Source organism: Paecilomyces variotii, assembly GCF_004022145.1.
Source record: "Paecilomyces variotii strain CBS 101075 chromosome Unknown C8Q69scaffold_13, whole genome shotgun sequence".
Classification (NCBI taxonomy): domain Eukaryota; kingdom Fungi; phylum Ascomycota; class Eurotiomycetes; order Eurotiales; family Thermoascaceae; genus Paecilomyces; species Paecilomyces variotii.
Window position 1 is genome coordinate 789197 of NW_021167152.1, and position 14151 is coordinate 803347.

Sequence of the window (14151 nt, forward strand, 5' to 3'; positions counted from 1 at the left end):
ATCTCTGACACTATCTAGGGTAGATAGTTACATACTTAATTATCCGCTGATGTCGTTCCGGAACTTCAACTTCCAGATAAACGGTGGTCCACCCGCGCAGATCAAGCTGCTACATACTTATCTAGAGCGCAAAATGGGTGTACCGATAACAGTACCATACGAAGATAATTATTACCTCGAGGTCACGCCTTTCTCTTTCTCTGGTGGCGTCAGGTCTCTACACACACACACACACACACATTATCTATCACTTCTTCTTCTTCTGTGGTGGACCTCAATGCCCATACTTGTTCCATATTTATCGTATCCACAGACAGATGGTTATTACAGCCTTAAATAGTTACTCCAGAGTTACTTGACAAATAGAAAACCTTATACTACTACTACAATAGATAACGATCAATCCGCTGGCTTCTTTTCTAATCTAGATAGCGATGGGAGAGAGTGAGTCTAAAATGGTACGGTGGCTCCGCGGTATTCTTCTTATCGCGATATGTATTATTCCCAACCGGTTATCACGGCAGAACTTCTTTCTGCCATCCATTATTATTTCCTCGCTCGCGACCAAGCCCTACATCATCAAGTCAAGTCACAGGGTACAGTAGATAAATACTACTACTACCGACTGACTAACTGTGGAATCCCTGGATTCAATAATTCCCGATAGCGCTCAGTTTTCCTTTGTCGCCTATGGTACATTGTTATTATTGTAGTTATGTTAGACATAAGATTCGCGCATAAGATAGTTAATGGTCGTCTACTGTAGGAGGTTGAACTACCTACCTAGGTAGACAATATGCAATCAGATAAATTACCTTACCCCGCCTCGGTTCGATCGGGTTCCTCTAGTGTGATATTCGTAGGTTGAGCTAGAGTATGGTGCTGGTCTTACCCGTTTTCTTACCCGGTTGTCGTGATGAATCCGATTGTATCTACTGTAAGTATATATTTGAATGGTGGGAGGGACGCTGCGCCAGCGGCTTTCCGGCCGTTTGAAAGCACGGCTGGTATTGAGGTGAGCCACTCTCCATACTACCATAGCGATCATCCGCGACCAGAATCGACCCAATCATATGATGTCCCCATGAACTACATTTCGTGGTCACGATATATACGATATGCTTCTCATACGGTAAACTATGGATACCGAAAGAGGGGTCCCTTCAACGTCTCATCCAGATCTATCCTTACCCTGGGAGGAATGAGAACGGGTTTAATTTTCTTCAGCGTAGTGCTGCGAATCCAGTATTTTGATATACACATCAGTCCATCCAAATAAGGGAGAAGCACTCTGAATATTATATCATGAAATCAAAAGCATCGTCACGTCATGGTCGGCTTCCGCAGAGCCGTGTAAAGTACATAGAACCCGCTGTTGCATGGTGGTATGTCTTCGTTGCCGGTCCTCTTGCCGGCCTGTGTACACACTCTGGATATGCCACTGTTTCCCCGAGTGACCAAAGGAAGCATCTCCAGCACGATGAGGCGTGTGAGTACGTCGCCGGAAAGACGGGGGTATCCATCGTCCGATGACCTTTACAAGTCCGATCATAGATCACTCAGCCGGCGCATTCTCCAGGGACGGAATATTTAAGGTGGTGGATGCATGTACAGGGATATGACCCCATGTCCCTTATTTCTTGTCTGACTGCTCCGCAGGAATCCGAACTAGAGTCGCTGGTAAAGGAGCACCGGCCCACTCGGAGTCTTCCATCTCCGCATGTGACTTTTCGTCCGTGGTATCTTTCGGTTGAGCTATTTTGGCTGGAAGGGCATTCAACAGTTAGTTACAAGATCAAAGCAACTACGGACGTCATAACTCGAGGCTGAACGATAGTCATCCGTAAGAGAGCAGGCTATGGGAACTCACCAGATGCCATGCTTATAGCCCGCAAAACATTACCCCAGTTTGCGAGAACGCAGGCGACAGCTGAAGGCATATCAGTATACATGGCCCAAGAATGTCAAGAGATAGCCAACCTTCAGTTCCGTCCTTTAATGTGCTCAGCTTTTCCTCTAATGCCTGCATCTGAGATGCGAGGACTCCGCTGAGATCGCGCAGCTCCTTCAAGTTATCCAATTCTGCCTTTTTTGACGCTATCCGTACTGCAAGAGCTGAAGACTGCTGGGCGACTGGGTAGCTGCTCTGCCGCCCTGCTGGGAACATAGACGCTGGTCTTGGAGCCTGCGCCATGTGTGGAAAGGATCCGAAAGAATTGCAGGATAGAAGAAAACCGAAGATGGCCTCTGAGCAGTGGAGAATAGCGGACTGCGATCTGTCGATGTCGAGTCCTCGACGCGTCGAAGGAGGTGGACGCTTCCTTGCGATCAGTCTGGCGGTATCACTGTCTGTATAGGAAGCTCAGATCAAGATATTAGTGCTCTCATATCGTGTTCTATATGAACGCCACGGTCCTTCATCGAGTCTAACTGTCACCGTAGCGGGGATGAGGCCGATAATCATCAAGATAGACGGTTTTCTGCCGAGCGGTGACGTCCCACGCTAATCTGGGAAAGGCCGACAGCCATGTGAGGGGCGCTAAACCAAACACGGTGAAATGTCAACAAGCTTGCAATCCTGTCCGCCCCGTTCCTAAACATTGAGTGTATCTTAGATATCTCTACCAAACTATCTCTCGTGGGACCGGTCAACTTTATCGGCTTTCTGACAGGTCCAGTTCCTCGATGAGCTTTCTTCAAAAAGGCCTGCACGAAGAGTTCAACTCAAAGATAACCATAACGAGCACCAGGCTCTTTGTTTACTTACTCACTTTTGGATCACTGGTCTTTCTTTGCTGGACTGAACTTCATCCCCACGAGGCCATATCATGGCTCGCCTAAATGATCTGGCTCCGCCCGCGGAATCAATCGAAGCTCGTGAGTTCTATCCTCGGTCGTCGACAAAGAGCCATCAACCTTCCTGTTATTAACTATACTCCAGTGAAGAGACGCTTCATCAGGCAGAACCGGGAACTTGCAAGAGCCAACTCAATCCAGTCGCTGCGTATTCAGGCACTAGAATCAGAAATATCACGGCTGCTCTGTCAGAATACGTCCCTGCATTCACAGGTCATATCGCTGAACCATGAGATCGAGAGATACGAGTCGGCAAAGGCTTTGAATGATGGCGTCCACAATCTGAAGGCAAGGCTAGACTCTAAGCTGGCAGAACTCGGCAATCTGGTCGCCGAGCTAGGAGCGTTGCCGCGTAAAGTGAACAGGAAGACCGTGTCTGAGGCGGCGGCTTCGGGAGTTGATGAGGAAAGGCAATCACACATAAATTATCGACGGGAAGAGCTTGGACCGGAAGCTATCGCAGGCTTCGATGATGGGCGACTTCCTGTCATACTCGAGGATAAATATTACCCCAGGAAGACCTTGGAGTGAGTCGTCTTGCTTCCTGTTCAATCGTGGTCCAGTCTAACCTTGATTTGCAGGCCGAGAGAACTGGAGGACATGGAAAATGATGTGCCAGGTTCTCCGGAATTAGGCCCTCCACCCGTCGCACATTTGGACCCCGAAGACAGTCCCACTCGTGAAGAATGGACGGAACCCTTCGAATACGTCAAACAAACATACACAGAACCCGAGGACGACTACAAGGGCTCTCTCTATAGCCAGCAGCCTAGGAAAAGGGGGAGACCTCGTCTACTGTCGGCACCTATCAAGGGTGACAAGGGAAGACCGGACCCCAGTGTGCCGTTGGAAGAATCTAAGTCTGGTGTGAAATCAGGGCACAAACGAAAATTCGATGCCGATGAGGAGGATGAAAGCCACTCGTTGGATGTGACCGAGCTTGAAGACGACTTTAAATTTAACCGGACAGATCGTGCTTCAGATAAGGTACTGGGGCATCCAGCTGCGCAATCCCCACAGCCAGATGTCGGACAAGAAGAGACTCCTCGAGACTTGAAGGACCAAGTAAGGATCAGACGCAAAGTGCTAGAGCCAAGTAGGTCAAAGATCACATCATATTTCTGGCTGGTGCTGACCTTTCCCCTAGAAAGCACCAATATGAACAATACATCTCCTAAAAAGCAACGCGCCTCAGAGAATAAGAAAAACCGTGTACCAGAAGACGGTAGGAAAACGACTCGGGCTGATTCTTTGGCCAAACCACGGCAAATAAAGCAGGAGGATGAAAACTCCATATCAGAGCGCTATGCATTTCACAAAGGAAAGAGCGGTAAAGCAGACATCGACATGAACGAGAAAGCCGAGGCCACCTCACATACACCAGCAAAATTCGTCTCACCACAACTCCAGAGTGTCTCTGCAACTACCCCGAGTGAATTGGGAGGCTCCGCGCGACCAGCTAGACGCCCTCGAAACGTCGTGAGTTATGTGGAACCCAACTTGAAGGCCAAGATGAGGCGGCCAACAGAAGAACTCATTACTGCGGTTCCGGAGGATCATTCTCGAAGAACCTCCAATTCCCGGACGAGCGCTGGACGTGGTGAAGAAGGGGAAACCATCACTCCTGGGGCGGAAATGGAAGACGGAAGGAAGTCACAGACCTTGTCAACCGATAGCGTGTCCCAACTACAGGAACCGGGTTCCCCGTCACCTACTACAGAACGAGGTCAAGCAACTATTTCAGGAAATAGAAAAGGCTCGGACCGTAGACGCCGTACCGGACGTGGAGAATCGTTAAGCACTGCAGCGGAAGATGCGCTGCAACCTGAACTAGATACCGACTCTGGCTCAGCTATGTCAACCGGAAAAGGGTCCTCGACAGTGACTCGCCAATCTCGACGACACTCTTCAAACCCAACTGGATATCATACGAAGTCTGGCCGAGATAGCTCGCCTCATCAGGACGCTGAGTATCTCACATCAACTCATTCCTCCGAGACGCGATCACACCGAGGACGGAGACGTGGAGAAAGTACGAATGAAGTGGTGGAGGATGATGACATGAAAGGCACTCGCCTTCGAGCAGATGCCAGGGGGTCTCTTGAGCCGGACGATGCAGGGTCATCCACCGCGAAAATAGCAATCAGCGCATCGAACAAGGCTTTGATGGAAGCGGAACTGCTGAGACGCGGAAGAGTTTCGGCTAGAAGACGAAGCATGATGTTCTGATCGTCTTGTTTTCCGCAGTATCTTCTTATTGGTACTTGTTAGACAGTGCCAAGCCCCTTCAGGAGGGCATTTCTGTTCATCGTGCTGTATAATCATGGGTTAATTGGATATTCGACGTTGTTTAGCCTGGGCAATAGATACCCCATGTCGATTTATAATGCAAAAAGAAATCTTATATACTTTTCTTATTTCAGTATTCATTCGCAGTATATCGCTGCACCTTGTGTTAAGTGGATAAATAATGTTACAATTGACATAAAATAATTAATTCACATGAGTGTATCTTCATACCGAACCATGATATCGTGTGAGAGTCTTCCGCCAAAGGAAGACCAGATTTGCATTACCAGTTCATACGGCCGTGATTTCAGGTGGCTATGGCCCGAGCGAGTAATGCTGAAGACTCCAAAGGAAATGCTCGAGAAACACCCCCAATGCAACTTCATACACATTGGGAATCACCAGCTCAAGCGTCCCATATCTGCGACACCCATCGAAAGGGATATCTATGGTCGAGAAGGACAAGACATGTCCAAATTCTCGACCGACCACGAACAGCACACGGCAGTGACCCCCCCTTAAAACAACCGCAACGAAAGCACGATTCCACCATCTTCTCTACCCTACGTCCCGTCCCTTGGTCATTGAGGTCGTTTCTTCGTATAATTCGGTACTCTCTCATAAGCATTCGGGCTTGGTTTTCTCCGCTTGCTCTTATGTTTATGAGGACCCGATCCGTGGTCGTGGTCATGGTCATGTTCTTCTGAACCGCATTCATGATGATGATGATGGTCTTTATCTTGTTTCCGACGACCACGTCTTATCCCGCGTTGACGAGCGTCGGTGTCGGAATCGGAGGAGCTGGAGTCATCGGATTCGGATTCAGATTCGGATTCGGAACTGCTCTCGCCTACGGCGTGGGATTTGTGGTATATGCAGCATACTGGTTGGTTCCTTCGTTAGTTTTGCTTCGAGGGTTGGATTTTGGATTTATTTCGTATAATGGTTTGTGTTTTGTGTTTAAGAAGGGTAAAAAGAGGGGAGAAAGGAAGAGGCACTCGAATGATAGTATTTCCTGAGAGTAGGCGGCGAGGAGTCCTCTGTTCATATGGTGTGTCGTTTTACCTTTTGAACTCTTCTTGCCCATCCCCTCATTATCGACAACGTCTTCACTCCATCGTATGCGTCTCGTGGATGCTGTCTCCGTGGTCGTCTGCGTGGTTTCCGCAAGTGGCGCGCCTCTCAGTCTCAGAGTTCCCGTGAGAGGAAGAGGCGAAGGCTCTCGAGAGGATTCTGTCTGAACTTGGCTGCCGGACGGTAGGGCCTCTGCCTGCCTCCTGGTTCTAGACATTATGAGGACTTTTGGGGGGGGAGAAGAAAATGCAGGGGAAAGTAAAGGATTCACATTGTCTCGTGCGGAAGAAAGGCGATGACCATGGACTTTGCGGGGATCGGGAGATCACCGGGCAGCATTTAAGAGTATGACTAATGGACTTTTACTCGCCGCCCGCACGCTACGGAAAGAGCTTATATTATGGTGATCCGTTCCCGTTGATAGGATACAAGTATTCTCCCTCTCTACTTCACGAGTTGGTATACCAAAACAACCGCCGCCCGTTCACTCCATTCTTAATGAAAAGCAACTGGACAATCACCAAGTTATAGAAGAACTGTAACCAAATGGGAATTACACAACATGGGTAGACTAACAGAGATATTCGATACCTATCAGCTACGTTCGTGTTATTATACCACAGTCCAGCCAAGCTTCTCCTCATCTCACCAGAGTCCGCCTCGGGAAAATGGCAGACGTCATCGAGAGCAGCGCGAGCGTTCGAAGAGGACCAAAAGCTACCGCCCGGCACGCTTCAAGATGCGTCTAGGAAGAGGTCGAAAAAACTCTCTGGTTTGTGTTCATAGGCCGTAAATAGACCAGCCATCTAGCCCGTCGGTGTCCAATGGCCGCTGATGGGGTCCAGAAGAATTGGCCGCCTCGGTGGACGCCGAGCCGTCCAATTCGCTGCGCAATTCTTTTTCAAGTCATAACTCGTCCTCTTGCTCCATTTCAGCAGGCTTCAACAAGCCTCCAACCTTCATTGCCCGGTCTCTTTCTGCGGCCTGGGCATCGCGAAGAGCCTGTTCCCGCTCCTCCGCATAAAGCTCGGCGTTGTCACCTGCAAATTCCTTGAGCGAAATCAAGAAATCACGGAGATGAGTCTTGAATTTGTTGAAGTCATCGTTCAGAGCAAACAGACCAATGACGAACTGTTTGATTTGAATTCTATATTCGATTAGCTTTTCCCTCGCTATAAAGCTGACTCGGTCTCATCACTTACTCCTGTAAGTTCTTAAAGGCAGTCTGCAGAAGACTAGCGACATATTCCTGGAGGAATTCTTTGTTTGACGTCCCCGGTGGCGCCTGTTCGGGTGAGTAAATGGGGTCCTGTATCTTGCCCGATTCCACGAAATAGAACATCCGAGACAGCAGCATGGCCTGAGATTTGAACCCTTGATAACATGTCAGCTCTGGACGCCAAAATGAAACGTCTATGCAACGTACCAGCTTTGTGATCGGTATCCGTGACGACGAAGAAGACGTCCTGTAGAATGGGAATGTAGAACTGGCGGAAGAAGATGCTCGAAGTCTGTGGGTCAGTTTCGGCCATGTTGTTCATGAGCTCCAGGCACATGGTGAGACCCGTGTTCTCAACTTCACGGTTGTCGTGTTTGCTAGCCCACATGCAGGAGTCGATGACAAACTTGAACTGCGTCGAGTTCAGTTTCAGCAGCGCCGGGAAGCAATAGAGGTTGATAGCCTGGAGCAGCTTGAAGAACTGAACACGATGTTCGGGATACTCATGGAAATCTTTGTTGATCATCTCCAAAGTGCATTCAAACACGCTTTCCATGATGATAGGCACTCGGTCATCCATCAGGTTCTGCGGGGCAGTTAGCGAAAGGCCAGTGTGAGTGCCAGGTAGGCTGACCGAATAGCGTGATGTTTGGGGGGTCCAACGTACGTGAAGCTTGTGAATTATGGTTGTCATGACATTGAGGACTTCTGCTTCTCTGGCATCGGGGACATTCCGATTGTAGTCCAGGAGAACAGCTTCCAGAAGAGGCGGCACCATGTTGGTGTTCACCATTTCCAGATCATCTGCTTTCTGCACGTATGTGTCAATAAGCTTCAGAATCTCCTTTTTGATAGTCCGAAGTCCTCGGACTCTGGGTGTCTTCGTCGCCAGATTTCCTGCAACGCGTCAGTGAGGGACTAGCCGATAGATGCTGGTGGAAGATATTTACCATCAGTAGCGACAGCGTCCGAGATGAGCTGGCTAGACGCACGGTACATATTGAGCATATCGTGATAGATGCGGCCGATCTGAGAGTAGAAATAGCTACCGATTGAGGAGCATGCGGCGACATTGGTCTTCATGATGTTGCCGATGATCTTGATCGTTTCTCCATCCTGGAGGATGGACGGGTCCTGATTTGCCTGGGCAATGATAGCATCCCAGGCAGAATTGGGCAATGACATGAGGTTCTCGATTAGTCGATCCTGAAGACCCTTTTGACCCTGAGCAGAAATCATGTAGCCACATGCTTCGTAGAAGGTGTGGACTTGTTGTGGGGAGAGATCACAGGTTATCTTCCTCATATTGCGGACAATCTCTTCGATGAACGGCTCACTTTCCCCAGGCTGAAGAGCCACAAAGTGACGTTTACACTTGTTAGCGATCTTGATGAACGTATCACAAGCCATATCCTGGACACCTTTTTTTGAGTTAGCTTCCATATTTTCCCATCTCATTTAACAGACATACCTTCGTGGGTCTCGTGCATAAACTCGAAGAGTTTGTTGACGACTGTTTTCAAGAATTTCCAATGAGCCTTGAGGAAGCGCGGGTACTGTCCCACGATATACATGATGTTACTGGCGACCACAGCTTTGTTGTCTTTCCCTCGCTTCATCTCCGTCAGGCCAAGAAGATCTTTGATGACAGTAACCAGGAACCGCTTTTCAGTCTCTTCGTTCATGGCACCAGATATCGAACCAATTGCCCAGCAGAGAGTGTTACAGTTGGCCCACGACCACTCGGTACCGTCGACCTGTTTGGCAAGTTTCTCTGCCATGATGTTTTCTGTATCGACGACATCCAGATGTGTGAGATACACAAGGCACTCTCTGGTCGTCTTGTACAGTTGAATGGTGTCGCTCTCTTTCACAAACTCGCGGACAATCTCTCCTTCGTCATTCTCCACGATCAGGACTTCTTCCGGACGCACCATCTTCTCGATCATGACAGTCCGTAAGCTCGACAATACCTCCTGGTACTTATGCTTGCGTAGAGGATAGTTGGCGAGAGTGCTCGGGTGAGGGGCACCACTATTCGAGAGGCCGCTGACCCCCATGGTGACCAAGGGGTTCAGGTCCGTGATGGGAAGCTGCTGCATCTCCTCGTACAGTTCCTGCACAAGCTTGGTCCAGTATTCTAGACAGATCTTGAAAATTTCGCGGTCATCGATCTGACTTATCCGGATTAGATAGAAGTGCGCATGGGTGAGATAATCGAGATTCGGCAATTTTTCAATGAGCTACGGCAATGTCAGTAAACCACGCAATATAGAAGAGCCACCGGGAACAGTCGCGGCGCGGGGGTGGGAGAGGGATAGCCTACGTCGAGATGGACACTGAAAAAGTTGCAAAGGAATAGCGCCAGATTGAGAACAAACTCCTGGTCCCGTGAATTGCTATGGGCGTAGGTGTCTTTGAGGTTCATTGACAGAGGTATAATCTTCGAGACTCTCGTCAATGTCTCGGTGAACATTTGAACCAGCTTCTCATCGTACGAGAACTGCTGCCCTATCTGCAAGCCACCAATCTCCGTGAGACACTTGAGAGTCACATTGCGGAATTCCGGAACGTCCAAAAATCTGGTGATGAGAGTGTCGATGATCGGAGTCTCGAAGATGTATCCGAGTGGGATCCAGTTCAAGAAGCGGAGAAGAGTTTCCAGGGTAGCCTTGACCAGACTGGGTTGATTGGCCGTGTTCAAGACCTCCGAGCACAGCTGGAAGATGGACGAGAACTCCTGCGTCATCGTTGTCTTGAGATTCTTGGCCTTGACCGAGGTCATTTGGTCCTGGGAATAGTCGAACACCTCCTCCGACAACAGCCTAAGGATGACCATATTGTTTTCGCAAATCGACAGGCTCGTATGGCAGGAGGAAATGATTTCATTGATGAAGGTAGGCCAGTTATGCGGCCACTCCTGCTTCAAGATCGAGACGAGGACCAGGTTCAGCTTATTCAACAGCGTCCGCTCGCTTTTGAGTTTCTCTTCTGAACTGGAGCTCTCAATGATGAAATTGACGACGAAGTTGCGGATACCTAAATTGGTCAGAACCAGCAGCATATAACTTCATGATCATGGGAAATTTACCCTGGCACTGCTCCCGAGGCAGGACCTTCCATCGCGTCATAATCACATCGTCGAGGACTTGAAGGCCAAGATCTTGAATCAATCCAGTTAGCATACTCCCTCCCTCCAAAAGGCGTCTAGAAGGAATAAGAAGAACTAGCATTTTGTCTGTGAGTATGAGGATTCTTGAAGGATGTTTCCCACCAATAGCCAAGCATCGGGATTTTGTTTGAACTGGAAGAAATGTCAACAGATCAACTCTGCGGTTGTATAATCATGGCATACGCACTTCGGTTAACGATTGCTGAGCTTGTTTTTGCTGCAGAATGGAGAAATATCAATCAGTATTGCTCGTTGGTAAAATAACGATTGTAGCTGCAAGAACTTACAATGTCGCCTTTGCCCTCATAGAAGGCCCGGACTGTGTTGTCCAGTTCCTGAATGGAGACAGACATTCCGCACCCGAGTCCGGCGATGTCGCCTTCTTAAAAGCGAACAACTTCCAGTGGAGTGGTCCTCTTCTGGGAGGAGTGTGTGATATGCGATTCGGTAACCAGTCGATGTTGCGAGTTATTCTTTGTCGGCCGGTGGCGGGGAAGGCACAAGCTTCTAGAGGGGCCAGTGAGGAGCACTAACGCACTTCTAGGATCAGATTGCTAAAGGAGATGATATCTGAAATGAGGAAAGAGTGTGAGCTCCTGCGTAGGTCAGCGGCTAGCCCAAAGTGCTCTTATCGAGTGCTGACAGTGAACTAAGAGCGCGTCTTGCAGGTCAAGATCCCACGGCGTATACGGTGGCCGTGATGTTCTTCTATTTGCTTAGTCAGCCTTGTTTCTGCGCCAGGCATCAGACATGGTATCGCAGGCATCATCGGCGTTGCTTTTCCCGATAACCCCACCAAGGCGTTTATGTACATCTTTCCCGGTATTATTTATGTGGATGCAAAGTACATACATTTTTAACTACTAGCTTCTCTCTCAGAAAAGGGAACTGCAGTCCCTGTTATTTGCTGTTTGAACAAAACAATTACAATGGTCCATTTGCCCTTCTTTTAGATCTTATTGGGAAATAACAAGTGTGACATACTGGACGAGATATCAATTCGTCTGAAGTGCTTACATGACGTGACAGTGCTATTGAGACATCAGCCGATGGACATTATTAATGTATGTATGAGGGGAATTCTAGTTTTGTACCAAGTATGTAAGGTTTCCACAAACGAAGTTCTATCTATGATTTAGACCTCTGGAGACGCTCAGCATCCTCTATCTTGTCATGTATCAAGCATAGGTAAAGGTGGAAAAAAGAGACAGACAACACTATGACTTTTCCCAGGCCGCCATGGAGACATCTAATTATTTATTGAGCAAATACACACCTTGTCTCGGACATACCGTAGGTTCCTTCGGAACTCCCCACTTAGATGATTCCTCCAGTTTCTACATCATACCCGGACAGGAAGCCCACCTGCTGGGAAAACCTCCAAGTGATTCCTGCTCTAGTAATAATATTAAATGTATACAGGCCGCCTCAACAAGCCGCACGGTAAGAATGCGAATAAAATCTCTGGGTGGACTAACGCATTCTCTATTTGGTCAAGCAGACCCAGCGCTGAAGTTACTTATCCAAGAAAAGTTTGGAGGAATCTGAGCACCGGCCCAGACCTGTAAGAAATAGTCAGATAAGCACAACAACGTGATTTTATGAGGTGTGCTTACCTCTTCCAGAGCAGGATCCTGCTCCAAATTATCCACCTTTTGATTTACTCGAGCGACTGTAAGGTCCGCTGTGAAGCTACCCAGCAGATCACCCACGACGCTAACATGTAGCTGGAGCAATGTCTTGATGAGCTACAGATATGCTGCACTGATATTTCAATCTCTCTCACTGCGGTAATTAGACTGATGATCTCCGCGATGACTTGCGTTTCAAGCAAAAGTCTGCAAAAAACAGTCGATCCGGTAAAAGGAATCGAGCGGGATGAGAACGTTGGGCAACTCCATATCTGCCACAGGGCTGAAAACTGGGGTGGATGCATAGACTTGGTAGTAGTTTTCGATGGTCGAAATATAATCGATAATTCACATCTTCAGATCTCGACTATTATATCAACAATACTGCATCGCGTGAATCCGCGGGGTATATAAGAGGATGGGAAGCTATGATCTTCGTATATGAATATTCGACTATATCTCATCAGCTGATAGTTACTGTAGGATCGGAGACGATCTTATCTGTATTCGAGTAAACTAGTAGATGCTCCTCCTCCACGCGGCAAGAGAAGTATTACCCTACATTGAACAATCATGAGAATATTTTATGCTTGTTTTTTTCTCCTTATTTGTTGTTATTATTTCACTATTTCTCAAAATCCGATATACATGAACTTGATGTTTTCATTTTCTTTCTTCCCGGCTTGAGATATCCATACGCGAGTGAAATCTGCAATGTCTCTTAAGGCTAAGCCTCAAAGACATTAATCTCCTGGAAAGGATCTTGATTCCTGATCCTGGGGGCTCGTCCTACGGTAAGGGAAATACTGAATAACTAATAATGGATGGCTAGATATGTAATACGGGGGAGGGAGGGACGGGGTATAACCAGTTGTATCAATTATTTAGAGTTAAACAGAGTAAGTAAGTATCTTCTTGAAACACCTCACAGTCAACTTTCCAATACAGCCGAGAAAACAATCCACCAAAGGCGATGGCGTTAGAAACAAGCATGGAAGGCAACGTGAATATGATATGATAGTGATGCTGCATGATGGCCAAGCGCCGCATTAGAAGCGCCAACTAAAATTACCTACTGGGATGCATCGGATAGTTAGTTAGTGCAGTGCATGCGGATCAGATTTCGTTCGAATGGTCGGACTTTGCCCAATTGAAGGAAAGATCGGATGGTTTCTCTCCGCTGCCCATTATTTTCTTTTCTCTGAGAAAAATCGGAACCATGTTCAGCAAGCGAGGGGGTTGTCGCGGGTTGGGGGTTGAATTCATCCTCAAGTCCAATAGCAGGCAGCAGTAAGCGCCCGATCTGTTGATTTCGAAACGGGGTCCGTGAATAACGGAGAGACGCCGAAACTTGAAAGAGAAACGCGCATGCGTGGCAATGCACAGTGGAGATCGAGCGGATGACCCCGTCTATCCGCGATCTACTACGCATCTATTTCTGGCGTGGAAGTGATAGTCAGGTATGTAGTCTAATAATAATACTAATATGGGATGCGACGCGGACAGGGAACAATGCTGCAAGGCGCCAGTTGCCCTGTGCGAGCGACTCCATGTGGCACGTTTCGCAGTCAACTTGTTCAGGCCATCGAAGGCGGGTACCTACTGTAACTGTTACTGAGTAGACTGCTAGCTCGTTAACCTTGGGTACTCTACCCTAGCCTTATTTGTCGCCGCTCGCGCCAACCCAGAAATCCGTTACCCCCCTCAAGGTGAGCCAACCGCTCTATTGAACTTACTCTACAGCTCCTACCCGGTTGCATGCGCTAGATAGATGATACAGATGGAGAGGAACATCTACATAACACTGACAGTGTTCAGATCATACTCTAGTTATCATACTTCCTGCTGACTGAGGAGATATCCCACGCCTCTGTTGGAACCCAGGTTGCTCGACAAGGAATGGCGATACG

The 14151-nt window shown here is 48.2% G+C and overlaps 4 protein-coding genes across 4 annotated transcripts; 1 reads left to right on the forward strand and 3 right to left on the reverse strand.

Annotated features, from left to right (window-relative positions):
• Positions 1-1456: 1456 nt before the first annotated feature.
• On the reverse strand, positions 1457-2477 carry C8Q69DRAFT_100958 (DASH complex subunit Dad2-domain-containing protein). The gene is made up of 3 exons (XM_028625008.1): positions 1981-2477; positions 1871-1930; positions 1457-1764 (listed from the first exon to the last, which is right to left on the reverse strand). Exons 1-3 carry the CDS (start codon positions 2192-2194, stop codon positions 1634-1636), a joined length of 405 nt encoding a protein of 134 aa, XP_028482170.1. The 5' UTR covers positions 2195-2477; the 3' UTR covers positions 1457-1633.
• C8Q69DRAFT_479537 (hypothetical protein) lies at positions 2443-5276 on the forward strand. The gene is made up of 5 exons (XM_028631452.1): positions 2443-2560; positions 2616-2877; positions 2942-3383; positions 3438-3952; positions 4004-5276. Exons 2-5 carry the CDS (start codon positions 2829-2831, stop codon positions 5083-5085), a joined length of 2088 nt encoding a protein of 695 aa, XP_028482171.1. The 5' UTR covers positions 2443-2560; positions 2616-2828; the 3' UTR covers positions 5086-5276.
• Positions 5277-6583, reverse strand: C8Q69DRAFT_479539 (phosphatase inhibitor-containing protein). The gene is made up of 2 exons (XM_028631453.1): positions 6211-6583; positions 5277-6028 (listed from the first exon to the last, which is right to left on the reverse strand). The coding sequence occupies exons 1-2, from the start codon at positions 6434-6436 to the stop codon at positions 5727-5729; spliced, it is 528 nt and encodes a 175-aa protein (XP_028482172.1). The 5' UTR covers positions 6437-6583; the 3' UTR covers positions 5277-5726.
• A 485-nt stretch (positions 6584-7068) lies between these two features.
• C8Q69DRAFT_100951 (exportin KapK) lies at positions 7069-11271 on the reverse strand. The gene is made up of 11 exons (XM_028625007.1): positions 10898-11271; positions 10798-10827; positions 10670-10742; positions 10530-10601; positions 9765-10477; positions 8910-9681; positions 8389-8859; positions 8106-8335; positions 7646-8024; positions 7422-7593; positions 7069-7366 (listed from the first exon to the last, which is right to left on the reverse strand). Exons 1-11 carry the CDS (start codon positions 10961-10963, stop codon positions 7126-7128), a joined length of 3219 nt encoding a protein of 1072 aa, XP_028482173.1. The 5' UTR covers positions 10964-11271; the 3' UTR covers positions 7069-7125.
• Positions 11272-14151: the final 2880 nt, after the last annotated feature.